The following is a 26,695-nucleotide window of genomic DNA, read 5'->3' as shown; positions in this document are numbered from 1 at the left end:
ACCCTGGAAGATTGTGGATGAAGAATGTCTACTGCCTAGATTATGTCATGCATTTGGATGGATAAATGTATAGAGCTTGTCCATCAGTATTTGTTATGAAGGACAAACAGTACAAACAGGCATTGTACTGGGCTGGAGGAGGAAAAAGAGAAAGAAGAGGAAAAAAAGAAGGAAAAAGAGGAGCATGATAAGATAAGGAAGAAAGAGAAATAAAAAGAAAAAAGGAGGAGGAAAAGAATGATAAGGACAAGGAGCAGAAGGAAGAGGAAAGTAGGCTGGATGGTCTTCAGGAAACATAAAATCTCCTTTAATAAGCAGGAGAACCAAACTTCTCTAGGAAACACAGATGCACATTTTTATTACTAATATCAATGCTGCTGTATAAATGCAAGACATGGAATACAATAATCTCAGAAGACTTAAAAATTGATTATCACAAAGAATACAATGGAGAGGTACACAATGGGTTTAAGGAGATTGAAATATATAACTAAGCAGGAACATTAAAGAAGTTTAGGACTTAAAGATGTCATCAGGAAAATGTATTTAGGAAAATGAAGTTCATATGGTGAAGGGAAGGGATGACAGGGAGACAGGCTCACAATCATCCTTTCCTCCTAGGCTTTAGTATTACATTTCACCTCCAAACTTTATTTTAGTCAATACTAAAATCAATGATAGATATTTAATCCAACATACCGTTAATCTACCATCCTGCTACCAAGTGAAAACTGTTGGCCTAAAGTGACACAAAACTATAATCAGATACCTTCAAACCTGTGTCCATGTTGTTTAACATTTCTGAAAAACCAACCAATAGACCGACTTCTATTTCTATGCTGATGGAAAGACAGTAGTATGTAGATAAAAAAGGAACTGGATGTTTTGAGAACAAGGCTCTACAACTATCTCCATCAAGAATTCACCAATTAATTCAGAATACATCATTCAATTTCTCTGTATTTTAACCTCCCACTATCAGCAAAATGAGGGTAGATAATGCCTTGCCTCCCTTATTAGGCTACTGCAAGGAACAAGTGAAATAATACATGTTAAAATACTTTCCAACAAAAGTACAAAGCATTATTCAAGAAGATTATAATATTTACCTCTTCCAGCTCCTTATACAATCTAATATTCTTTCATTAACTTATCTAAACCACATGAAAATTCTTACATTTAGCATCCTTCTGAAAGCACATCATAAGCTAAATGAAAGTGGCCATCTGCTCCCACAAAGACAGTTGTTAGATGTTTTGTCACTCAACTAAATTTTAACATAATCAATTCATACACTGCCTTCTGACTCTAATATATTTTAACTGTCAATCTTACTAACTATTCAAATTAAAAGCGAGTACACAAAATCTCAAAGAATGATACCTTTGTATTTGATTCCCCAAAGATATTTTTTGATCTTTGATTAAAGGCACTTTTTTCTAATCTAATTGTGTAAGTACTATGTCACAATAAGTATTATATCTACTACTTCACAGTTCATTCCTACAGATATCTTTTAGTCATTTCAGATTCAGATAAGCAAAACATCCACATAATATAGTTTTGGTAATCCTTGCCATCAATGTGCAGCATCCCATTCCTAAGTGTAGAATCACTTTAACCATGGTACAAGTTTATACTCTTGATGTATGTTAAGACTCACTAAATATCTGATAAAATAAATACTTCTCTATGAAACCAACAAAAACATTTACTACTGTTAAGCATCATCTCTGTGCTAAAGGGGGAAGGGAAACCCTTGACTTTTCTTTTCAGTGTACACTATTAAAACAATAATTTCTTATAATAAGGAACAATCTAATTTTTTATTTCTCATTTTACTTGAAAGGTATTATGCTCTGATTATATTTTAAGGTCAAATAGTTTTGCTAACTGCTGTGACAAGTACATACCTCATCTACAAAGTTAATAGCATCAAACCAGTCTTGAAGTGCTTCTAGGCAATATCTAACAACATTTCTTGTATATTCTTGTGTTTCCTGTAAACAAAAAAACAAAAAGCACCATAAATGTTTAGAATTTTCAGCAGCAAATATAATATTAACCAAGAATCTAAGACAACAGTTAATTTAATGATTTGTTGTTCATTCATTTACTTGTCTCCAACTCTTCATGACCCCATATGGGGTTTTCCTGACAAATTTATATTGGAGTGGTTTGTTATTTCCTTCTCCAGTGGATTAAGGCAAACAGAGGTTAAGTCATTTGCCCAGGTTCAGAAGCTATATATGAACTCAGATCTTTCTGATTGCAGGCCCAGCACCCTATCCATTGAGGCATCTAGCTTGAATCAATTTAGTAATTAGTGACCCCTATATATTATTTATCTATTTTACTTGGGAAATGAAAAACTTTAACAATAAAAAAATATTTACTAAACATCACTATGTGTCAGGCACTGGGCACAGGAAAACAAAAATTACACAGGTCCTTGAGGAAGATTACATTCTAGAGAGGATATAAGTAGACTGCATTATCAATTTTAAAAAGTAAGCATATGAGAGACACCAAGGATATGTATTATTGGAAAAAGGAGAGGGAATACTCAAGGATTTGGAATAAGGGAAAAGTGATAGACAGAATGCTGAACTAACACTCATAAAATGCTAAAAGAAGCACAAAGGAATCCCAATAAATCGAGTAGTTCCTCTATGTTGAATTTTTTAAAAGACATGAGCAATTTCTAAAATACACAGGGAAGTGAGTCAAATTTACAAGTTGATAAATGGTCAAGGGCTATGAAAAAGCAGTTTTCAGAGGAAGAAACCAAAACTATCAATAGACATATAAAGATAATCTAAATAACTAATAATTAGAGAAATGGAAATTAAAACAACTCTTTAGGTGCTACCTCATGTTCATCAGATTGGTTAAGATGCCAAAAAAAAGAAAATGACAAATACCAGAGAAGATGAGGGAAAATAGGTATACTAATGAACTGTTGGTGGAGCTGTGAACTAGTCCAACCATTCTGGACAGCAATTTGAAACTGTGCCCAAAAAACTATTAAGCCCTCTGACCCAAAGATTCCACAACTAGCTCTATAACCCAAAGAGATCAAAGAAAGACTAAAGGATCCATATGCACAAAAATATTTGTAACAGCTCGTTTTGTGGTGGTAAAGGAAGCAGTAACTGAAAGGATGCCTATCAACCAGGGAATGGCTAAACAAGTTATGGTATATGAATGGGATGGAATACTACTATGCTTTAAAAAATGATGAAGGGGATAGTTTCAGTAAAAACTGGGAAGACTTGTATGAAATTATGCAAAGTGAAGTGAGCAGAACCAGGAGAACAATCTATACAGCAAGAGCAATAATCTAAAGATAATCAACTTTGAAACACTGAGTAACTGATCAACACAATGACCAACCACAACTCCACAGGAATCATGATGAAACATACTATCCACCTTGAGATAGAGAGCTGAAAGAAGCAAACTGAAGCATATTTCCTTCTTTCTTCTTCTTACCTTTTTTGGGGGGAAGGGGAAGACAGAACATGGCTAATGTGGCTATTTTTTTTGCATGACTATATATATTTGCAAAGATTTTTTTTATTTTTCTTGCCTTCTCAATAGGTGAAGAGAGGGAGGGGGAAAATTTGAAACTGAAAATAAAATTCAAATTAGAAAAAAAAACAATCCATTGATACAGAAAATTAGAAATGGATAAAGGAACATGATAAAGGAAATGGATAAAAGAACACAGAAACTGCATCCATCATATAACACTTAATTTCTTTGCTGAATAAAGTGTTATGACAGTCAAGAAGAACAAAAACAATTTTTAGAAAGATACAGACAATAATTACACAGGACTGAAAAGTAATGAGAAAATGTGATCTCTAATGGCAAAAGGAACAGTCACAATTATGTGATTATGGATCTATAAAAAACAACTTCGGCTGGTGACTTAAACACATATTACTTAAAAATTTCATTTAAGTAAGGAATACGTTAACTTAGCACTATTATTTTTTCAATGATGTTTGTTTCCAAACTCTATAACAATACAGCAGATGTACTTGTATCCTTAGGCATAATTTTTAAATGTCACTTCTAACCAGAGTAAAAATCTGAATTCTACAAGCCAGTGCTAATTAACTAATATAATTCTAATAACTAATTAACTAATATAATAATTAACTAATATAATATAATAATCTGTTCCTACATACACCCTTACTATAATTTTGGATTACCCCTAAAAGAAAAAAACTTTCTTCAACCCTATACTCCTATGTAACTTCCAAACTTCCCATAATTTGTCATCTCCATTATCATCCACTGCATTTCAAAAGCTGGATTTTTTAAAGCCACAGATAAAAGATTCAAGAGACAGGGTTTTCCCAGTCAACTAAAAATCTATTTACATAGCAGATTCATTAGACAGCTACTTAATTTTTACACCTGGATGGGTCAGGGGTGGAAAGAGGATGTCCTAACAAAAGCACTGTTAGCCATACTAAGAGAATGATTATAGTCCTCATTTAAGCTTTATACAAGCCAGTTTTGATATGAAGAACTGTGATTGCAGGTGCAATATAGAATGGGACTGTGAAAATATATTTAGGGCTTTAGTGTTTTTGACAGCCACTAACAACTTAAGCTTTGCAATTTAGCTTTCAATCCTTGAATTTGACCAACACTGGGGAAGTCACTAACAGCATCTTGAGCCCCAAATCCAATCATCATGAAACACAGAGATTTCCACTGTCTTATTCTAGAAGCATAACTTAAACTCATCATTTAAGACTCATAAGCTAAATCTCAAAGATGCAGTTACCTTGTTTTGACATTAAACTATGGTCTTACTGAGTACTCTGATAAGTGCTCACTTCAAAAAGTAGATATTTAGGGGGCTCACTTTGAGAAGTGTTCTGTGATTTGATATGGATTCTGGGAAGCCATTGTCCAGAGCCCCCTGGCTTTGAAAAACCCAGATGTTGATTGGGTATGAATGTAATGGTTGGACAGTTTGGAAAGCTGTCTACTTGATCTGTTTCTTTGACTTGATAATTCTGTGTATTCTTAAGTTTGGGGTGCTGACCTTTTTCCCCTGAACTAGGTAAACGATATATGTTTGACTGATTAAAGTAAGCTTGTTAACCCATTTTGAGTTGCTTTCCTTTATCAAAGCAGATCTAAGAACCTGTGTGCGCAGCCACCCTGGGGACGCTGGGGTGTTTGCTGCTACAAAATGGCTTCACGAACAGGATCTGCAGAGTAAAAGGAAAGTATGGGGACTGGGATAATTGTTTGTTTCCCAGTTGTGGTAGCTGTGATTCTGTGGAGCCATGGAGCAGGAGAGAAGAACGGCCTGCATGCAGACTTTGCTGAGCTGAGAGCAGGAATGGTGAGCTGCCTACATCGGGACCTGGGCAGAAGCCAGGAGCAGCTGCCGCCTGCGGGAGGAGAAGGAACCCAGGAGGTCGGAATTCAGCCACAGGAAAAGATAAGAACTGAGCAGCAAAATGGGGGCACTGAGTGTGTTTCCTGGCTGCATCCCACAGTTTGGGACCCAGGGGGAGGATGGACTTGTGACTATGGTGGGTGGGATGAAGTGCCTTGGACCCCCAAGGACCCTACCTTGTTGGTTTTGTTGCCCAGCTCCCTCTCTGTACTTGGAAGCAGGGGCTGGAGCTGTGTGAGGGGAAGAACACCCCCCACACACACACACACACACACACACAGGAGAACTTTATTTGCACTCTTGTTTTGAATTAAAGTGGTAATGCAATGTACTTTGTGTTTGTTTAAGGCCCAGTGGCCACTTTGGTAAGTTTAGTTCTGTATCTTGAAAATGGATCTAAGAGATGCTTAGTGCTAATTCAAAAGTAAATTGTCTATGCTATGGGCATGAAAGATCTTGGGGCCGAATGTAATGGAAATGCAACTTTGAAGATCTTCCCTGCCCCTAGGCTAAAGTGCACCTGGAGCCTGGGGTGGGAGGCTTATTTTTCAGTAGATACTTCTTGATTGGCCAGTGGGTCCAGAAGGTTGTTACATTCTCTGAGCCAGGAGAAGGCTATATAAGCCCTGATGTGTAGCTTTGTTTTGGGGCTCACTTTGAGAAGTGTTCTGTGATTTGATATAGATTCTGGGAAGCCGTTGTCCAGAGGCTCCCCCCCCTTTGAAAAACCCAGATGTTGATTGGGTATGGATGTAATGGTTGGACAGTTTGGAAAGCTGTGTGCTTGATCTGTTTCTGTCTTGATACTTCTGCCTGTATACTTTGAAGTTCGGGGTGCTGACCTTTTTCCCCTGAACGAGGTGAACGATATATGTTTGACTGATTAAAGTAAGCTTGTTGACCCCCCCAAAAAAAAGTAGATATTTACTGATAATTAAAGAATGGTCTAAGAAGAATAGTGATTTTTTAACTTACTAAAATTCAAGATTGTAATAGCTTTTAATAAATGTAAACATCATATTCTTCAGCAACAAACTAGATGCTGGCTGTGTATACGTTTTGTGGGTGTCACAGAATCATACATCAGAGCTAGAAGAGACTTCATCTAGTTTAACTCCCTAATTTTAGCATATGAAAAAACTGAAGCACAGAGGCTAAATTACTTGTCCAGCCAGAAAGTGAACTTGGGTCTCCCTGATTTCAGGTCTTGCATTCCATCCACAAATCCACGTGGCCCAGGTGACACTGAAGGTGCTGTAAGAGCAAAAGCAGCCCACAACCTGGTCATATCCTCCTTTCCCTAAGCCTACAGAAAACAGACTGTCACTTTGTTAATTAACCAGAAGGAACTTGTCCACATGGTGCTATATTCAAGGCACCTCTTGTGAATAGCTTGTATGAATGTATTTGTTTGTTCCCTTGCTGCCCCTCATTAGATTGTGAGTTCCCTGAGGGCAGGAACTGTCTATTGTCTCTTTCTGTATACCCAGTATTTAACACAGTGCCTGGTCCAGAGTAGGCACTGAAAGATTTCTTTGGGGCAGCTAGGAGACACAGTGAATAGAGCACCAGCCCTGGAGTCAGGAGGACCTGAGTTCAAATCCAGCCTTAGACACTTAACATACTAGCCATGTGGCTGGGCAGGGCGGGGCAGGGCAGGGCAGGGAAGGGGACTGACTGACCACCAGTCAATGGTTTCCATCAGAGTCTACCTGGTTCACCCACCCTAACCTCCTCTCCAGGACACAAATGAATATTCCTAAAGCCTTTTAAATCTCTAGTATCCACCAGAGAATAATTAGCAAGCAAACTCCCAGACTAGCTCCCACTTTCACCACTAGAATTTCACAAGGTTCAAAGGGCTCCCCATAGTGTAGTCACTGCTAGACCCCATTAAATAAATAATGACCAAGGAGTATGAAAATGAAATAATGTTCTTAGTTATTTTACAGGAAAATTCCTATAACCACTAGGCATTCTCATGTGCAAAATTTTTTTCAATCCAACCAACCTATATTTTAAATTACACATTCAATCCACACATGTCTATGCATAATTTATTGGAATGGAAAAAAAAATCTCAAACTACACTATTAAGAGTTCAGCCCAGATGACTCCCACCAATCTTACCCTTACATGGCTAGGGGGTAGAGAGATGAGGGTGGAGCCTAGAGATTTCAAATCCCCCAAGCACTTACTGATTAAAGAGAGGGGTCACACTTCTGGAGCCTCAATCAGGGCCATAACTAACCCAAGGAAAAATTGAAGAAGGAAAAAGTCTTATCCTTCACTTCACCTTCCACTGTCAGTTTTACAAGTTGACAGTTTAGTTCTACTCTCAGTGGATATCTTCCATCATTTTGCTCCCATAGCTACAGAGATAGTAATTCAGGCCATGAAACGAATCAGTCTAGGAAACTGAATTCCCAAAGCCCACCAGTACTTAGTCACATGGCAGGAAGAAAACCTAAGTGCCCTTTGCAGCATCGCTCCTGCTTTCCTCCTCATGCTCAAATTCTAAAAAGAAATGTAGACTGAAGTCCTTCTAAAAAAGGCAAAATCAGCAAAAGGGGTAAAGGCAAACATCACCTTCACACAAAAAAAAAAAAAAAAGCTCTCTATATCTCTCAATGTCTTGGGCAGCATAAACATGGACAGTCTCATTTTCAATGGCACAATGACTGTTTCCCTAGGAAAAGCTTCAGGGAACCCTATGACTCCTACAAAAAAAATTGCCCTTCAGAACTCCCCTACACACACACACACACACACACACACTCTCTCTCTCTCTCTCTCTCTCTCTCTCTCTCTCTCTCTCTCTCTCTCTCTCTCTCTCTCTCTCTCTCTCTCTCTCTCTCTCTCTCTCTCTCCCTTTCTCTCAAAGCAATTACATACAAAAAAAGTTGGTGTAATAAGGAACTTTTCTCCTTTAATGCTGCCTTTAATTCCCCTGATAATATCGTCATCAAGTAAAACTAGCTTTCAAAGAGGTGAACTGAAGTTCCACTTTTAAAACTTTTAGTCTTATAACCATCTTCACTATAAATTCCCAACACTCCCGCCTGCTTCCAAAACAGTAAGTTTCACTAGTTGTCTTAGAACTAAATTTTTCAGGACTAACATCTAGAGCTATCCTAGGTGACTAGTACTTACTCCTCACAAACTGGGTTTATATAATACTTTAAAATGCAAAGTGAGTTGCTTCTCCTTCCCTTTACATACTTTGGGGAGGAAAAAATACTCGATAATAAAATATGACCATTTCCCTATTACAAAAAACAATAATAATAGAATATTTTTCATCCAATCAGAAGGAATTTTTAGAATCTAGCTCAGAAAAGCCCTTGTCTGGGGCGGCCAAGTGGTGCAGTAAGAGCGCCGGCCCCAGAGTCGGGAGACCTGGGATCGAATCCAGGCTCAGATACTTAGCACCACACCCAGAAATAACTGGCCATGTAACCTTGAGCAACTTACTTAACCCCAATTGCTTAAAAAAAAAAAGCCCTTGTCCCTGAACCGACCAAGACCAGTCTAAAGCTGATTTTGCTTTTCACCTCATATTCAAGCTTTAAAAGCACTTTAAAATAAGTCTTGAAGCTGAGGCAAATTAGTTAACTAAACACAGCAATTTCTTATAACTATACACATGTAAAATAACCAAACATGCATGTTTTTCCTTTTTTCTATCATGAATTCAGCAATCATAAACATCTGAAAACATGAAGAACAGGGAACTGTATCTTGCCTTACAAGAAACTGAATTTTTACTACATGTTGTTTTGAAAAGGTATAGAAAATGTTTAACCAGGAAATTAACAAATTGCTCCATTGTGACCCTTCAAATACTTTCTCTCCTCCCTAGTCATCTCTTATCTGAGCTAAACATCCCTAGTTCTTTTACTAGTTTTAGTTTTTTCCCTTCCTTTCCATTCACAGCCACCAACCATAATATAGGACCTCACCATTACAACAGTTCATCTACTTTTCATGCTTTCAGGCCTTCTCTCAATTTGTCCTATATACTGCTACTAAATTATTATTCCCAAAATTCCATTCAGTGATTCCTTACTACATACAAAATAAAGTTCAAACGACTCATTCTGGAATTCAGGCAATCCAACACATACCTCTCCAAATTTCTCTTTCACTACTCTCTTTCATGCTCCTTTCCTACAATACTAGCTAAAATGGTCTAGTGATTGTATCCAAATATGCCATGCACATTCCTATTTCCTGAGAAAATGGAAACTGCATATAAATAAACAAATGCAGTTGCAAATAATCTTATATAAATAGCTAAAATTTTTCCTAAATAATGGAATAGTGAAATCCAGAAACCACTGATTCTTTCAGGTACCAATGATTAGCATGTAGCTCTAGAAATGAAAAATGTAGGTACATTTTCACCATATTGTTTTCTCTAAAGACAAAGGTATTTATTAAGTGTTTACTATATAAGCACTAGGGATGTAAAAGCAAAAAGGTTTTTAAAAAATTTCATTCAAAGTAAAATACATATTATTAAATAACTACTAAAAGTCTAATAAAATCCATAAACTTCACAAATACCTCCATGTACTACTAAATTTATTTTAAATAAAATTACTATTTTCATATAATTATTCAAAATTGCCATATGCCACAAAAAAATATATTAATATGTTGTACTAATACCACTTTTTATGGTTTGGGATAAATCCTAAAAGAGCATGGTAAATAATGTTATTGATGATGATGATCACAATGATGGCAAAAATGTGTTTCATACATACATACATACATATGTGTGTGTGTATATATACATATGTGTGTGTGTGTGTATATATATATATATATATATATATATATATATATATCACCTACTATGTGCCAAGCACTGTTAGTTAGGCACTTTACAAATATTATCTTATGTGATCCTCACAACAATCATAAAAGGTGCAATTACCATTCTCATTTTAGAGTTCAGGAAATTAAGGCAAATAGAAACTAAGTGATTTGCCCAGGGTTATACAGTTATTAAGTGTCTGAGACCAAACTTGAACTCAGATCTTCCAGATTTCAGGCCCAGCCTTCTATCCACTGTGCCGCCTTGCTTACTTTCTAAACTTTATTTTAGCCTTGTTTTACTGATGGTAATAGTGAAGGAGGGCAACATAGCTAGCAGAGAACGTAATAGGGTAAAACAGGTACAAAAACCAAGAAATCACGTATAAGTACTTAACCAAAGTTTTGCCAAATAAAATATGTACTTATTAAAAATTGATACAAAAATCTCATTTACTTTTTCAAATATTAACTCAAACCATATATCTGTGGAACAAAGAGGGAAAATGAAGTACTATAGTATCCTGTATAAATTTTTAACCAATATATTTTTACTTACTCCCTCAATTAAACAGTCTAGTCATAACCTGGTTTAAACAAGGTCCATTTTTAACTCTAATGTTTTATCTTACTCATTTCTTTGGATTATAATCACAAGGTCAGGAAGGGACTAGTCAGCATCTTTTATGACCTTCTCTCTCTAGAAAAGGTTCAAGTAACTGCCTCAAGTAAAATCTCATTCCTATAAAGATTTTCTATTATTTTTCTATTATTATTCTATAATATTTATATTTAATAATATATTTCTATTATTATTCTATAATATCTATTATATTTCTATTATTATTCTATAAAGATTTTCTAACCTCCCCGCAAGCTCCTAACTCATATTTCAACAAAATTTAATTCTTTCCCCTCAAATTAATTTCCCTTCCTGCCCAGATTATCTGCTGTTTTCTAGCCTAGTTCTAATTGCTTTCTTTTTACCCTAATAGGGTAGAATTAAGAGAAGGTGGAACTAAAAGTAAAAGAAGAAACATGTGATGGAGATGTTTTAGGAATAAATGACCAGGAAAAGGCAAGTTACAAAGCCCAAACAAAAAGAAAACTGAGAATTATTGTAGACCACAAGATCATAACAAAAAGAAGTATAAAGTAAATATATACCTGTAAATTATAAATAAATACCATACCAAAAAATATGAAAAGTGGGGAATAGTTTAGATAATGTAAGTATGTATGTAGATATAAAACCATACTGACACCAAAATGTTCTATCCAATTATCTATCTATCTATCTATCTATCTATATATATATATATATACACATATATATGCACATATATATAAATATATAGTAATGACATTTTTAATTTTAGTAATGACATTTAATTTTAATGACTTTTTACTGAAAGTTATCTCAATACATGTTTAGCGGTTACAGAATGTATATGCTAAATATATTTTTGTGACTTCTAACAGAGGTGAACAAAATTAATTCAGTTCAGTCTCATTCTGTGGAACATAAGTAATAGTTACCATTGGCCAAAAAACCGAAAGAAAAAAATCACTACTATTTGTACTTGTATGTTATGGAATGTTAGACATTCACCACAGCATTAAATTAAAAAGAGACACTTTCCCTTGATCCAGGTTCCACAGGCTTTACCTTTTTCAATTTTAACTATGCTAGTCAAGACAAGCTAATCCAAGTTGGTACTTAACTTTCAGGCACAAATTTCAATGGCAAGAAAAAATTACTTAAAAAGCAAAAACATGTATGTGTGAGTGTGTGTGTGTACACATACACATATATAAAACAATAAAAATGTTCTCATCATACCCTAATTTTGCAATGTGATAACAGTCCCCACATTGGCTGTGCACAAGCCTCAAGCTCAGCAGCAAATGCAGCATAGTAGGTCTGAGATTCAAATTCCACATGTTCATTTAGTTCTCGTTTATTTAAGTTCATACCTTTTAAAAAATTAAGATGGAAATAAGAGGACAATAGTAATCATTAAAAACTGTAAAGAGGAAAAGTTAAAAATCAAATATCTGGTCTAATACTCTCTGACATTCTTCCAAATGATCATGCATGTTTTAAATTAACCAATTAGGATTGATTTCAAAAGATAAACAAAAACGTTTAAATACATAAATGTCAGACAAACCTAAAAGAGCTTTCTATTCATAGGTTTTTTCTTGCTGTCTTATATAAGTAGTACAAGTTTAAGGAGGGGAGAGGATATCCAATAAATAGATGTTAGATAATCTAACATGCTTTAATATCTAGAAAAATTCTTACAGACCCTATGGAAAATTTTGGTACAAGTATGTAAAATATTTTAAAAAGAACCAGCTTATCTCACTGAGTCTAACTCTCCAAGAATTATAGGTGGAAAAGACCTGACAGATCACCTCATCCAAGTGCCTCATTTTGCAAATGAAGAAACTGAAACCTAGAAAGGCGAAGAAAAGAGCTTGAACTCATACACTTTGCTACCAAGTCCAGTGCTCTTTCCACTGTAGTGTGTAGCCTCTAGTTTGACTTTTAAAAATTGCTTTCTAGCTCACTGATAAATTATTTTCAGGAAAACTGACATTCGTGAAAATGATGACGACAACAACAACAGAAGTAAACCTTGATTTAAAAATTGCATCTGTAATGAATAATTATTTGGTCCAGACCTGGGACGTCATTTGTTTAAGAATTCCCAGTGTGGAAACTCCCTCCATCAGTGCAAATACTCATCTGCAACCAGCAGTCAGGTAATTAATTACCTGTGGCCCTAAAAGGTTAAGTGATTTGTTCACTGACCATACAGTTAGTATGTTTTTCAGAGGCAGGACTTAAACCCAGGTCTTCCCAATTCTAAGGCAAGTATTCTACCCACTACCTCTCAATGTGTAACATATTCTAATTACAGCTTAATAATTATTTCAGCAGCTGATAGTAAGCATTATACAACTAAAAACAAAACAAGATAAAAATAAAAATATACCTTGAAAAAATGACACAAAGTTCATCCAAGTAACTAACAAACCATGATCCTCCAAGAATTTCTTTGCCACACTTTGATGTGAAAGGATATTAATAAAATCACTGACAAGAGGCCAATAAGTATTGTTCTTCAGCAGTGCTTCTCCACAGTTCACTACCACGTGTAAACTGTTTTCTTCATCTAAAAAAAAAAATTACCAGCAAATTTATGTCCTAAGAATTGTTTTTCTAAAAATTGGGCATTGACAAATTTTAGATTAGATTCAATTCAAACTGTATCAAATAAATGAAGGAAATTGTGTTAACAAAAATAATGATTATTTCCATGAATCTAATAACAGTCCATTTTTCTCACTACTAAATGAGATTATGAGCAAGCAGTTTTCTAAATAGAAATCCAAGCTCTCCATAAATATAATTTTAAAGCTTCAAATCACTAAAAAATAGAGAAATGCAAATTAAAGCAACTCTGAAGTCACAACTCACATCCATCAGGTTGGCAAAGCTGACAAAAGAAAAAAAGGTGACAAATGCTAGAAGAGCTGTGGAAAAAATGGTAAACTAATGCACTGCAGGTAGAGATGTGAATTGGCTCAACCACCGTGAAAAGCAACTTGAAACCATGTCCAAAAGGTTTCTTAGCTATGTGTACCTTTTTATCCAATAATAACACTGCTAGTAGGTAATATATTGACCTATATTCCAACAAGATTAAAGAGGATAAAAGACTCATATTTAAATTCTATTTATAGCAGCTCATTTTTGTTTTTTTTTTTAATTTTTTTTAAGCTCATTTTTGTGACAGCAAAGAACTATGAAGAAGATATTTTCAGAAAAACCTGGGAAGACTTGTATGAACTGATGAAGAAAGAAGTGAGAACCAGAACAATTTATATGACAACAACACCGTACAGACAAATTTGAAAGACTTAGAAATGCTAATTAACACAGTGATTATTGAACAATCTATATACAAGATAAATAGAAGTAATCAAGAAGAATGGCACAAGAATTAAGAGAGATTGGGAAAAGGCTTCCTGTAAAAGATGGTATTTTGCTTTTTTTTTTTTGAGGGCAATTGGGGTTAAGTGACTTGCCCAAAATCACCCAGATAGTAAGTGTATCAAGTGTCTGAGGCCAGATTTGAACTCAGGTCCTCCTGACTCCAGGGCTGGTGCTCTATTAACTGTACCACCTAGTCTCCCCAAAAGATGGTATTTTGGTTGGAACTTACAGGAAGACAGGAAGTCAACAGAGAGAGAGGAAGAGTCAAAGCATACTAGGAATAGGGGGAAAATGCCCTGAGCTGGGAGATGCAATATCTTATTCAAGGAAGAACCAAGAGGTCAGTTACTAAATTGAAGAGTACATGGAAGAGAGTAAGATATAAAAAGATTGGAAAGGAAGGAGGGGCCAGATTAGGCTTAGAATGCCAAAGGATCTTGTATTTGATCCTGAAGGCAACAGGACGCCACTGGAGCTAATTGAGGTAGGAGTTGTGGGGGTGGTGACATGTTTGGAACTGTGTTTTAGGAAAATCACTTTTGTGACTGAATGAAGGATGGACTGGAGTAGGGAGAGACTTCAGGCAGGCAAACCTACCGCAGGTTATTTCAATAATCAAGGTATGACATGAAAAGGACCTGCCCAGATTTGTAGCAGTGTCAGAAGAGAGAAGGAGGCATATTTGAGAGAATTGTTGCAAAGGCAAAATTGACAGGCCCTGGCAATAGATTGGATATGGGGGGTGAGAGACAATGAGGAGGTGTGTAATTACTTCTCACAGTGCTAAAGTTTAACCAACACATACTTTAAAAAAAAGCCACATAACAATATATAAGAATAGGATCCAAGCTAAATCAAATTTCAAATGTACATAAGAAGACTGACTACTGACTCAAACACAAATTTGTTCCTAACACTTGTTCCAACACTCCTATTCTTGTGAAATTTGCCTTGAGATCTTTAATAACATCAAAAGGTCAGACCTTACACTTTTTTGACCTTACACTCATATCCAAACTAAAAATGACACCTATACCACTGCAGGAATAGGGAACAACAATTCAATGCTGATTTAGTGTGCTAAGTACAAATTACTAACTCACATTTTTCCCTCAAATTTTTTTGTAAAGTGTAATGACAGGAATAGTAAATCAATACCCAAAAGGTGATTGTCACCCCATGGCCACAAGGTAATTGGAATAGTAATCAATAAATCCATTGAGAAACTACTACAAGAAGCAACTTTCTTCCCCCCACCCCCCCAAACGGAAGAAAAAGTTGGCCAGAAATCCATGAGCAACAGGGAAGGAGACCACCAGCAAAGCCAGCAGCAGAAGAGGCAAGAAAGCAGGCCAATAAGAAACCAGTGGTGCTGCCCACAAGGTTAGGTGTCTGCAAGGAGCAAGAGGGAAGGGTCCCCTGAAAGTGGTTATAAATATACACTGGAAGCTCCAGGGACTAGTAATGACCAAGGCTGACCAGTCAGATACAGAAGCACTCAGACCAGAACACCCCAGAGTTCCAGAGTCCTTAGAACCAACAATCCAAGTCCTAAAGATAGAGGAGGGCTAAGTACTGTAGGTAGAGGGCAGCACAGAAGTCAGGGGACCCAGGGCCGACTACCCCACTCAAAAGTGTGGTACAGAGTTGGAGCTCTGGAAAAAGTCTTAACTCAAGAACAAAAGCTGGAAAGATTAATGAACCAAAAACATCGACCTAAAGTTACTACAAACCCAGAGATTCCTAAAAAAAGAAAATAACTCTAAAACTGGGGAAAAAGGAGTCTAACAGGAAAAATTTGCTTTTCCATAAGGACTGTTTGATTAACTAGAAGAAATGAAGAGATTAAAAAATAAATAAAATAAAAGCTCTGGAAGAAAGAATTAAGAGAATAACTCAGAAGAGAAAGTACTAAAATTTACCCAAGCAAAAGACTCTTTCAAAACCAGAGTAGATCAGAGATCAATGACTCTTTGAGACAGCAAGAACTATTACCATGTTTCCCCGATAATAAGACACTGTCTTATTATTTTTTTGGACAGAAAAACACCAGAGGGCTTATTTTCAGGGGAGGGCTTATTTTAATGAACATTGACAGCAATTTTAATAAACAGGTAAATGTGAACAAAAAAATGTACCTTTATTCAATAAGCAAATCACTGGGGAAGAAAAGGATGACGGGCTCACTGCTGCAGCTCTGATTGGATGCAGCTCGGAGCGTGGCGTGCGTTTCACGGGGGGGGGGGGAAGGGGAACGGTGCATACAAGGGGTACCATAATGTAGCAGGTAGCGCAGGGGATCACCTTCACTACAGTAGCAATCTCAATAGGGCTTATTTTCGGGGGAGGGCTTATTTTAGAGGAATCTTACACAGTAAGGGGAGGGCTTATTTTCGGGGAAACACGGTAATTGAAAATCAAAACACTGAAAAAGTAGAAGGAATATATATAAAACAATTATGTAAAATAATGGTATAAAAAAAAGAGACTTGGAAAAGAGGTCAATGATAATTTAGGAATTATTTTGGTCTCTCTGAAAACCATGACAAAATTTTAAAAAACCTGAACACTGTACTTCAAGTAATCATGAATGAAAACTGCCCAAATCTATTAAAATCATAGAGCAAAGTAAATACAGAAAGAATGTACCAATCATTTCCTGAAAGAAACCCTGAAACAAAAAGTCCTAGGAATTTCATAGGCAAAGTCCAAGAGCTATCATATTTTCTCCTCCAAAAAATTACTGCAAGCAGTCAAAAAAAAAATTCAAGTACCAACAAGACATAGTCAGGATCATACAAGAACTAAGTACCTCTTACTTAAGGGCAATAGCAAACACTGAGCAGCTACTGCTAACTACCTATAAACAAAGCACAGGTATAAGGCCTACAAAATAATACTCTTCATACAATGATGGAGCCTAAGTTGTTCTTACCTTATTGTAAACTCCACTACAAGTCTAAACCTAGGAATGTCAGTTTTCAAACCTGAGAATGGGGAGATAGACCATACATGGAAGCAATCAAACTAGGTTCAATGGTCAGGTTTTACTTCTGCTATTCTTTTTTGTTTCATTAAGTCTAGCAAAGCAGGTCTGATAGAAAAGCAGTAATAGAAAGTATATGTGAAAAAAGTACAGTGATGAAGGCATAAGAAGAATAATTTAAAGAGAAAGGTTAGAGACAGGGATATAAAAGAACTAGAAAGAATATGGCAGGTAAATTAGAAATACACATGTAAAAAGTCAGTATAATTAAGGTTTGTCAGAGAGAGAAATCCAAAAGAAATAAAAGCAGAAAGAGTTCTAGCAGACAAAGAGAACATTGTATATTAAGAGGTGTAAGAGGGAAGGAGAAGGAACAATGCATTCAAATCCAAAGAGCACTGGGCTCAGCAGGCAAAGGATCTGGCTCTATCCAGCTTGGACATTTCCTAGCTGTAGAATCCTAGGCAAATCACTGTACTCTCTAAGCCTGTCATGACTGGTAAAATAAAGAAACTACTTACACAACTTCGAATTGTTGTAAAGGATGATTTACAAAGCTTCAATTAGAATAAAAAATTCTAGGATCATAAATTCAGAACTCAGAAGGGTCTTATGAGACCATCTAGTTAGTCCAATACCTTCATTTTAGAGAAAGAGAGAAATTGAAGCCAAGAGAGGTTTATTAAATGATTTGGTCAAGACCACACATCTAAGGAGTCTAAGAAAAGCTGATCTCAAGTCTTCTGGCACTCCTGCTGCTACACCAACAAAGTTGAAAATGGGTGCTGTTATAACTACAGAAGTATAAAAGTAGAATTTATAGGGGGCGGAGCCAAGATGGCGGAGTAGAAGCACGACCTTCCCGCGGCTCCGGCTTCCACCCTCCCCAATCCATGTAAAAAGGGGACTCTAAACAAACTTTGGAGCTGCAGAACCCACAAAATGACACAGAGAAGCTAATCTCCCGCTGAGGACAGCCCGGCAGGCTGGCAGGAATCAGCCAGCTCAGCGCTCTGGGAGCCGAGCCGCCAGCCAGAGGGACTCCAGATCAGCAGCAGCTGTGGCCGTTTCCAGATTTATCAATACATAGATGCTAAGGACAAGGTGAGAGGCCAGTGCAGTCTGGACTTTGGGACCCAGGAAGTGGGAGTGAGTGGCTTTTACCCCCGGAGCTAGAAACCGCTGAGACGCCAGGCGCACAGCCTGCCAGCTCCACGTGGAGGCTTCAGCTCCTGGCCTGCAGAGTGTAGGGGGACCAAGCACCAGTCTGAGGGGTAATCGCTCTTGCTTTAACCTGCTTGGATCTGGAATGCAGTCTGGGGTGGAGGTCCTGGGGTGTGTGTCCAGCTTAACAGAGCGTGTGGAGACCTCAGAGAGGGCACCCATCTAATACCTCCGGCAGCTGAGAAAACCCCAGCGTTTGGGACGAAAACTCCCCTGTCTGGTGGCAGAGTCCTACTGTGGCAAAAAGCCCAAAAGTCAAATCATTGAGTGGCAAAATGAGCAGGCAAAGGAAACAAAGCAGACAGAAGATTCCAACGTTACACTCCTATTTTGGGGATAAGAAGGAGCAAGGCATGGAACAGGAGGAAAACAGTGAAGTCAGAACTCCTGCACCAAAAGCTTCAAAGGAAAATACAAGCTGGTTACAGGCCATAGAGGACCTTAAGAAGCAGATAAGAGAAGTGGAGGAAAAATTGGAAAGAGAAATGAGAATAATGCAAGAAAATTATGAAATGAGAGTCAACAGCCTGACTGAAGAAAATAATACCTTAAAAAACAGACTGACTCAAATGGCAAAGGAGGCTCAAAAAGGCAATGAGGAGAAGAATGCCTTAAAAAGTCGAATTTGCCAGATGGAAAAGAATCTCAAAAGCTCACCGAGGAGAATCATTGCTTCAGAATTAGATTGGAGCAAATGGAAGCTAATGACTTTATGAGAAATCAAGATGCTGTTAAACAGATCCAAACAAATGAAAGAATAGAAGGCAATGTGAAATATCTCATGAGAAAAACCACTGACCTGGAAAATAGATCCAGGAGAGATAATTTAAAAATTATTGGACTGCCTGAGAGCCATGACCAAAGTAAGAGCCTGGAAAGCATCCTCCAGGAAGTTCTCAAAGAAAATTGCCCTGATGTTTTAGAACCAGAGGGCAAAATAGAGGTTGAAAGAATCCACCAATCACCTCCTGAAAAAGATCCCCAAAAGAAAACTCCTAGGAATATTATAGCCAGGTTCCGGAATTCCCATATTAAGGAGAGAATATTACAAGCAGCCAGGAAGAAACAATTTGAATATTGTGGAAACACAATCAGGATAACCCAGGATCTGGCAGCTTCTACACTGAGGGATCGAAGGGCCTGGAATGTGATATTCCGGAGGTCAAGGGAGCTGGGATTAAAACCAAGAGTCACCTAACCAGCAAAACTGAGTATCATGTTTCAGGGGGAAATATGATCATTCAGTGGAATACAGGACTTTCAAGCATTCTTGCTGAAAAAACCAGAGTTGAATAGAAAATTTGACATTCAGATACAAGAAGCAAGAGAAGCATGAGAAGGTAAACAGGGAAAAGAAATCATAAGGAACTTATCAAAGTTGAACTATTTTTTTTTTGAAGCAGTCGGGATTGAGTGGCTTGTTTGGGGTTGCATGGCCAGTTGTTGTTTCTGGGTGTGGTGCTGAATGTCTGGGCCCGGATTTGATCTGGGTCGTCCCGGCACTGGAGCCAGTGCTCTTGCTCGCTAAGCCACCTGGCCAAAGTTGAACTATTAACATTCCTACATGGAAAAACAATAATTGTAACCTATGAAACTTTTCTCAGTAGTTGAAGGGATTAGAAATATATATATATGTCTTTATATGAGGATATGCGGGCATATGAATACATATGTGAATGTGTGTATATACGTTTACAGGTATACACAGATAGAGGGCACGGGACCAATTTAACAGGAAGGGATGATACTTAAAAGGTGAAATTAAGAGGTGAGAGGAATATAATGAGAGGAGATGGGGAGAGACAGAGTGGGGCAAACTATCTCATACAGAAGAGGCAAGGGAAAATGGAAAATGGAGGGGAAGAATAGGAAGGCAAAAGGGAATAGGTCAACCTTATTCCTACTGAATCTGGCTTGAGAAGGGAGGGAAATACACACTAAATAGGGGATCCCACCCTCCAGGAGAATAGGGGGGGAAGGGGATGTGAGGGGGGATGATGGAAGGGAGGGCAGGCTGGGGGGGAGGGAAGTTGGAAACACCCACTTTTGAAAAGGGACAGGATCAAAGTAGAGAATAGAACAAGTGTGAGGTTGGATAGGAGGGAGGGAAATATAGCCAGTCTTTTACAATACATCTATTATGTTATTGTTTTGCATTAGCCACACATGTACAACCTATACTGAACTGCTTGTCCCCCCAGTGGGGGTGGGTGGCAGGGGGGAGAAGGGAATGAATCTGGAATTGAAAGTTTTAAAATCAAATATTCAAATATATATGTATGTTTGTGTGTGTGTGTGTATATATGTATATATATATATATATACTATTATTAATACCATCTTATATGTAATTAAGAAAAAAGATATACAGGCACTGAGGCATAGAGATCCACTGGAAAAGTTGAAACGGGTATGGGAGAAAATATGGGAGAGAGCAGATTGGAGGTGGGGATATCCTGTGGGACTGCTGTTTTGGGGGGATGGGTGGGGGAAAAACGGGGAGAAAATTTGTAACTCAAAATCTGGTGGAAACGAATGATGTAAATCAGCAGTTAATAAAGCTTTTAAAAAAAATAAAAAATAAAGTAGAATTTATAAAAACAAAATGGGCACTGAATGTTATTTTACCTTGTAGTTCACTTTTTATAAGGCAACTTTCCATCATGTACAATAGGACAGTGACCATGATATCCAGCAACTGGCATTCTTCTGTTACTTGTCTTGCTAGCTCCTCATTGCTGAATAGCTGAACACTAATATGCACAATTCTGTTAGACATCGTGTCTGATTCATGACTTTTCTTCAGTGTTTTCATAATAAATGCATAATGTTGGACAAAGGTTTTCGTAAAAGCAATCTGAAAAAAAAAAGGATTAGCTTATTTTTTTGTTAAGAAATTATTCCCAACACATTATATTTGCAGTCATCATCATATAATGGTGTTGTAAAAACATTCCAAAATTGTGAAGATTAAAGAATAGTTTAAGATTAAAGTCTGAGCAACCGGTATCATTGTGATATATGAGTATAAGATACTGTTTCTCTTTGTTCACAAATCTATAGCAACAACATGCAATGGAATAAGTTGCTGTTATCTACTTTATAAACATTAGAAGCCCAATCCAATACTTCAATCAATAACAGCAGCTATATAGTTTAATTCAGCAACACAGTGTCAATCTGATTACTCTAAAAAAAAAACCTATTTTCATTTCATCTAAGAATAAGCCACCAATCTTACAAAGACACATTGCAATACTGCCTCCATGCCATCTGTACTTTTTCCTATTTCAAAAGTCTCTACATATTTCCTATTTTACATCATTCATTTAGTAGATCAGACATACAAAAAAATGGGACTACCATATTAAGGTTCATTTTCAATAGGCTTCATTACCTATACAATAAGAACTACAAAATATCAGTTTTCTAAATTAATGTATTTTCATATATTGTTGTTCAATCGTTTAGTCATGTCTAACACTTTGTGATCCCACAGACCATTTTCATATAAATTGGTGCTTCAAATTTATTCTAAAAGATGCTATTTTATACTACCATAACTATATTAAGTCAAGTACTTAATATGAATCTTTTAAACAAATAAAAAATACAGAAAATACCATAAAGAAATTTTCTAATGCAAATATCAATTTTTGTGGCCACATTTTTGCTTTGTATTTACTGTACAGTCAACTTGCAATTATCTTAGCTAATGGAAGACAGCACTAGCTTATACAACTAAAAGTCACCAATCATCTACTAAACTGATTTGGACAAAGTTTCCACAGCAGGAATACTACTAAGGAAGCCACAATTTAGCCCCATACCCCAGAGAGGAAACAGTTAGGTATTAGAAATTGTTCTGAAGTACATGTTCTCCTTCCCTTCTACCTCATCCCAAAAAAAGATCCCTGCACCAGTTCTTCAGGAGCTCATCAGACATAAAACAAGAGTTCATCCATAAAACTCCAGTCTTACAATGGATTTGTTGCTATGGTGTGTGGATTATGCAACACAATCTACTGGAAAAAACTAGGAGCTGACAGTTTTCTAAGCAAAGCAAACACATTCTATCAATGTTAAACAATCAATTTTTTCTTTCTATAATAATGTTATACAATACACAGGATTTCTCTGTGAACAATCAGTTTCCAAATGGATCTTATCCATAAAGTATTAACTATTAAGTCAAAAGTTGCTTGATTCAAGTTCCTTTATCATCCCATGTGACATATACCAAAGAATTAAGATTCTACTTTTAGCAAGCTAAAAGAAAAAAATGCTTAACTGAACTTAACAAACATTAATTTAATCCCTAAATTTGCATAAGGCAATTGCTTAAGTTTTTTGTATGATTTGTTATATGGTATAAGTCTTTTAGTAATCCCTTTGTCATAAAGAACCTTTCTTTATAGGAATAATAAAAGAACCATAAATGGAAGTAGTTGAATAATAATTCATCTAAAACAAACAGGAATGACAAAAACTATTTCTTTATAAAAAAAAATCCCCCAGAATATCTACTATACCTTAAGCCTCTTTCTGATTAAATAATAAAAATTGTCAAAAGCATTCAATATTGGAAATCAGTCAGTATTTTCAGCTATGTATTTACAAAATGCAATTTAAAGTAATGACTATATAGAAAAATGAGCCCATCCCCATAATAAAAAACATACTGTAATCAAATCTCAATTATTGAGGGACCAATCTAATTTGTGAATTACTTAGTAATTTTGTTTCAACCCTTCTTCCTCTCCCCTACTGACTACCACTATCCATTATTCATCAATATATTCACCAGATAACAGAAAGGAAAAGAAAAGATTCATTTGATGGCTCAACTAAAACATTTAATGGAGGAGGATGAAGTTATTGCTTAAAATGACTTTTTGATTTCTGCGATTTCCATGCTATCTGTAAGCCCTATTACCATGGATTAGAGAGAGTTGACTGTATTGTATCTCATCATCTGTCTTCACCCTGCTCCCCTGAGACTGAAATGACCTGCAATTCTGAAAGGAATTCAATATGAAATTTATTGAAAATATTTAAGAAATTAGACAAAACGATTTCTTAAACAAAGCAAGCAGAAAGGAAAAAGAAAATATATGATCTAAAAACATAAATGTAATTTTCTGCCAAACCCAATGGGATAATGACAGAATGTTACAAATAAACATTTCTCTAAACATAAATGAATGGGTCTCTTCAAATTAAATAAGACCTAAAATGTTTAAAGAAAATAGAATGACATTTTTTCCTAAGCAATCTCTCCATTTCTAGAACAATTTACTCTTACCTATATAAACTAACTTAAAAGGGTAAATATTCACCAATCCAAGTAAACTCTGCAGGTTAATCTGAAAGTTTGAGGAGGCAGACTCAAATTTATTCTTTCATAAAATAATTTACATATAATCATAATATCTGAAACAATTCTTCCACAGCATTCTGCTTCACATTTCTATTCATCTGGTTTTTCACACATACTACAGCAGCTACTTTTCTAAATTTTCCTTTTCTTGCTTTCCCTTCCATGAGGTGCTACCTAACAAATCATCATTATTTCATCTGTAGGACCTAAAACAAAGCAATAGCGTAGACCACAACCTTTATATTGGCACCAAAAAAAAAAATTATAGCCTTTATCTGTTTCTGTTGCCAAAGCAAAACACCAACATCAGACATGTAATCTCATATTTTCAAAGAAATGAGATGAGACAGGAGAATCTGGGTGACAGGACTATGAGGATAGAGATAAAAAGGACCTTAAAGATCACCAAAATTAACAACACACAGGTTCTCCCCAACTTAAGGAGATAGTAAACTGGAACTCTAGTGGTATGCTACCTGTAGCTTTGATGGCATTCATTACCTCTGACTTAAAAGTAAAAAGAAGTTAACACACATACTGTGCTTAAAGTGTGGTATCAGTTGTCACATCATCAATACAATAAAATATATTCAATGCTAAGACATCATCATAGGTCACAAGTATAAAAATCAAAGAATATTAGTGAAAAGGAAAAAAAGAGAGTACAAATTTAGAAAGGAAAAATTTAGGATACCTTATAATCTTGATCTGGTAGCATGTTGAGTAAGAAAGTTACCATCTTTTGTGGAAATTCATATTTTATAGTCCAAAATAATAATTCTTCTAGAAAACTCTTATGTTTCAAAACATCCATAATAGATTGATCTGTACAAAAAGGAAAATTTTTCACCATAAATATTTAGATGGCCCCAAAGCATTTAAATTGCTTTACATTAAAGTTAACATCAAATTTAAAGTGCTTTACATTAAAATTAATGTTATTAAATATAAAGAATATTTAAATATCTAAAAATCAGCAACTTCTTGTAAATACATAACTATTAGACACCGACTTTTATAAGCTTCAACCAAAATATATTAACATGAATAAAAATACTTATATCTTATAACATGAAAATAATTTATTAATATAATTGGACATTTGCTTCATTTAAACATTATCTGGGTCTTGAAAACCAAATCTAAAAGTTCTAGCTCTTCAGAACTATTAGCACAAATAACATTCAAAATTAAGTCAACTTATAGCATTCAAAATTGTTTTAAAACAAACTAATTTTAAAGGTTACATAAAAGCACACTACCAACTAAAACAGAAAAAGGGAAAAATGTTGTTTTTGAAGCCAACAGTCAAAAAAAATTTTCCCTCAATTCTATAATCATCCTGAATAATGCTAAAACTATAACAAAGGCCATGAGTCATTAGCAACATGACTAAGTAATATTTCCTTAAAGGATGCCATTGGTGTTTCCTTATTTGTATTTCAGTAACAGATTGAAGACTCTCCTTTGGTCTGAATGTTTTTTCATTTTTTGACCAATTATTTTTTTTTAACGTCAAGTAGATACTTATTTAAAAGTGGGAAAAACTGATAAAATATTTTCTGAAAACTAAAAATTTCAAAACTAGTTATCTCTGTGACTTCTTTATTAAAGCCTGGAAAATACTTAGTAAATGCTTAAACTCTGGTCCTTTATGCAAAATTTTGCCTGAAAGCCTCCCTGTATAAAAGATCACCTTTACAAGTGTCTTCTCTCCACCTAAAGAGTACTGCAAGAGCTGCTTAGGTTAACCGTGCTGTCTAACAAATCTCAATGTGAAGGCTCTATTTTATAGTGTTTCTTTTTATTTAGTTTTCTTGGTTTAATTTCTTTAGTTTTACAAGTTACACTTATTTTTAAAAGCTTTTCAAAAAAATCAATATTGCTTACACTATCATACAGAAGGCCAAGTTATTTTCTATTAACAAGATATGGACCTAAATTACACAAATTATTCTCAAAAACTGAGAAATAAAGTATGCTACAAAACTCCATTTTGAAACAGATATCCTAATATCTAAACTATGGAAGGGCAATGCAAATAAAGAGAATTATAGACCAATATCGTTTGTCAATAGCAATTCAAAATTTTTCAATAAAATCCTGGCAAAAAGACAAGAGTGATTTATCCAAAAATTCTTCACTAATATAAAGTTGTATTTATACCAGAGATAAAAGGATGGTTCAACATTAAATGTGCATATTCATACTAAAAAAAATCCAAATTATATGATATTAATAGAGGCTGAAAAAAGCTTTTGCTAAAGTACAAGTCATTTCTTCTTTAAAAAAATAAACCTACAAAACCTAGTCATAGAAAGGCCTTTTAAAAACGTGATTTTAAAGTACCTATGACAATTAAAAATTAACATTATTCACAACCAAGAAATTCCAGAAGTTTTGCCAATCAACACCAGAGCAAAGCAAGGAGAAACCATTTTCCAGCTCTAATTTGACATAAATTTAGAAATGCTAGCACTAATAGTAAGATAAGAGAAAATAATTAAAGGCACAAAAGGTATATAAAACTATCCCTATTTGCTGACAACATGATCATTTACTTGGAAAATCCTGAACAAATACCAAAGAAACTGAGAGAATTAATAGCTTCAGAAAAGCATCAGGATACAAAATAAATTCAACAGAAATCAACAGTATTTTTACATAGCAACAAAAAATGCAAGGAGAAATAATTTAGGGAATAAGGTTTAACACTATAGCAATCAAACTGCCAAACAGACAATTAGCAGATCAAGAAAAAATGACAGGTTCATTTGCAGAAACAAAAGATCTAAAATATCAAGAAAAATAATGAAGTAGGGATGAAAGGACAAT

The 26,695-nt window shown here is 35.6% G+C and overlaps 1 protein-coding gene across 3 annotated transcripts in view; it reads right to left on the bottom strand.

The window, feature by feature from the left end:
* UBR3 (ubiquitin protein ligase E3 component n-recognin 3) overlaps positions 1 to 26,695 on the bottom strand; it is a 330,855-nt gene that overhangs the window by 199,611 nt on the left and 104,549 nt on the right. For all 3 annotated transcript variants that reach the window (XM_069080034.1, XM_069080036.1, XM_069080035.1), the window contains exons 7-11: positions 24,555 to 24,685; positions 21,109 to 21,337; positions 13,267 to 13,446; positions 12,105 to 12,238; positions 1,914 to 2,000 (exon numbers count right to left, since the gene is read on the bottom strand). In XM_069080034.1, the coding sequence (XP_068936135.1) occupies positions 1,914 to 2,000; positions 12,105 to 12,238; positions 13,267 to 13,446; positions 21,109 to 21,337; positions 24,555 to 24,685 (761 nt within the window). The remainder of the gene's footprint in view (positions 1 to 1,913; positions 2,001 to 12,104; positions 12,239 to 13,266; positions 13,447 to 21,108; positions 21,338 to 24,554; positions 24,686 to 26,695) is intronic.

Source organism: Petaurus breviceps, unplaced genomic scaffold (assembly GCF_028583685.1).
Source record: "Petaurus breviceps papuanus isolate PSGF00001 unplaced genomic scaffold, PetGlider_PUasm1.0 91133, whole genome shotgun sequence".
NCBI lineage: Eukaryota > Metazoa > Chordata > Mammalia > Diprotodontia > Petauridae > Petaurus > Petaurus breviceps.
This window is presented reverse-complemented; position numbering and strand designations above follow the sequence as displayed.